This window comes from Vicia villosa, linkage group LG4, assembly GCF_029867415.1.
Source record: "Vicia villosa cultivar HV-30 ecotype Madison, WI linkage group LG4, Vvil1.0, whole genome shotgun sequence".
Lineage (NCBI taxonomy): Eukaryota > Viridiplantae > Streptophyta > Magnoliopsida > Fabales > Fabaceae > Vicia > Vicia villosa.
In genome coordinates, this window is record NC_081183.1 from 114,981,098 (window position 1) to 114,982,437 (window position 1,340).

Here is a 1,340-nt window from a genome sequence, read left to right on the forward strand (position 1 = left end):
ACCGTATAAATATACATTTACTATACTATTTTTATTATTTTATTAATTTAACTTTTCTTGAATTTTGTGCTGCCACCATTTTATGTTGTTGTTCCATAAGGTGTATATATGGTGTATGAAAAAGATGGTGTACAGATAGCACAGCTGTAAAAGATATATGAGTTATGATAAAAGATATAAAAATATACTGTATTTTTTTAAAGGATGTAATTACCGTATATAATAAATATTCTTTTTATAAATAAAAATAAAGTGTGAAAGAAGAAAAAAAAACTAAAAAAGGGGAAAAAAAATCCATTTTGGAGTTTTTATCTTTTCAGTATCCATTTTGGATTTTTTACACACCTCGCACTCTCTTAAACTCAGAACTCTTCTATTCAACGTTATAGAGTATAGACTGTGCTAACCCGACCCGAAAAATGCCACCCAAATCGGAGAACCCGGTTCAACACACTTCATCCTTCACCGCAACCGACTCATCCTCCGCCGGATCAATGGATCCGATCTTCCACGTCATTCGTATTCTCCCATTCAGCTTCCTCCGTCCACCGCGTCTCCGTCTGAAGCTTCCGTCGATCTCCCTCCCCTCCTCCAACGTCGTCTTCGCCCTCGTCCTCCTCACCTACTTCATGGTCGTCTCCGGCATCGTCTACGACATCATCGTCGAGCCTCCCGGTATCGGTTCCACACAGGATCCCTACACCGGCTCGGTAAAACCGGTTGTGTTCATGTCCGGCCGTGTTAACGGTCAGTATATTATTGAAGGTCTGTCGTCGGGATTCATGTTCGTTCTCGGTGGAGTTGGGATTATAATGCTGGATCTTGCGCTTGATCGGAACCGTGATAGATCTGTGAAGGTTTCGTATGCTTCGGCTGGTGTTTCGTCGATTGTTATTGCTTATGTTATGAGTATGCTCTTCCTTCGCATCAAGATCCCTGCTTATCTTAGCTGAATTTGAATTTCATTTTGTTGTTATCTTTTTTTGATGAATTTTGTAGTTTGAATTTGTCTATGATTATGATAATTTCTGGCTCCCAATTATGATAGATTAGGGTTGCTGAATTTGAATTGAAATGTCTATAGCGACTTGATCTGGTTTTCTGATATTTAGTTGGTTTGATATACTTGAAATTTGTGTTAACATTTTTGGCTTAAAATTGTTGTGGTTATCGGTGGTTGAATTTGTGATTTGTTTCAATGTTGCTAAATATCAACTATATTGGTGATATAGAATATAGCATAGTTGAATCTGAACAAAGAGGATACACGGTTTAGTACAAAATGTAGTTGAATAGATGCTATAACGATGCCGTAAGGTATTGGAATTTGAACAAACCAC

At 37.7% G+C, this 1,340-nt stretch overlaps 1 protein-coding gene across 1 annotated transcript; it reads left to right on the forward strand.

The window, feature by feature from the left end:
- The first annotated feature begins 309 nt into the window (after positions 1-309).
- LOC131595075 (uncharacterized) lies at positions 310-1,123 on the forward strand. The gene has a single exon (XM_058867318.1). The coding sequence runs from the start codon at positions 420-422 to the stop codon at positions 951-953; it is 534 nt and encodes a 177-aa protein (XP_058723301.1). The 5' UTR covers positions 310-419; the 3' UTR covers positions 954-1,123.
- The last annotated feature ends 217 nt before the right edge of the window (positions 1,124-1,340 follow it).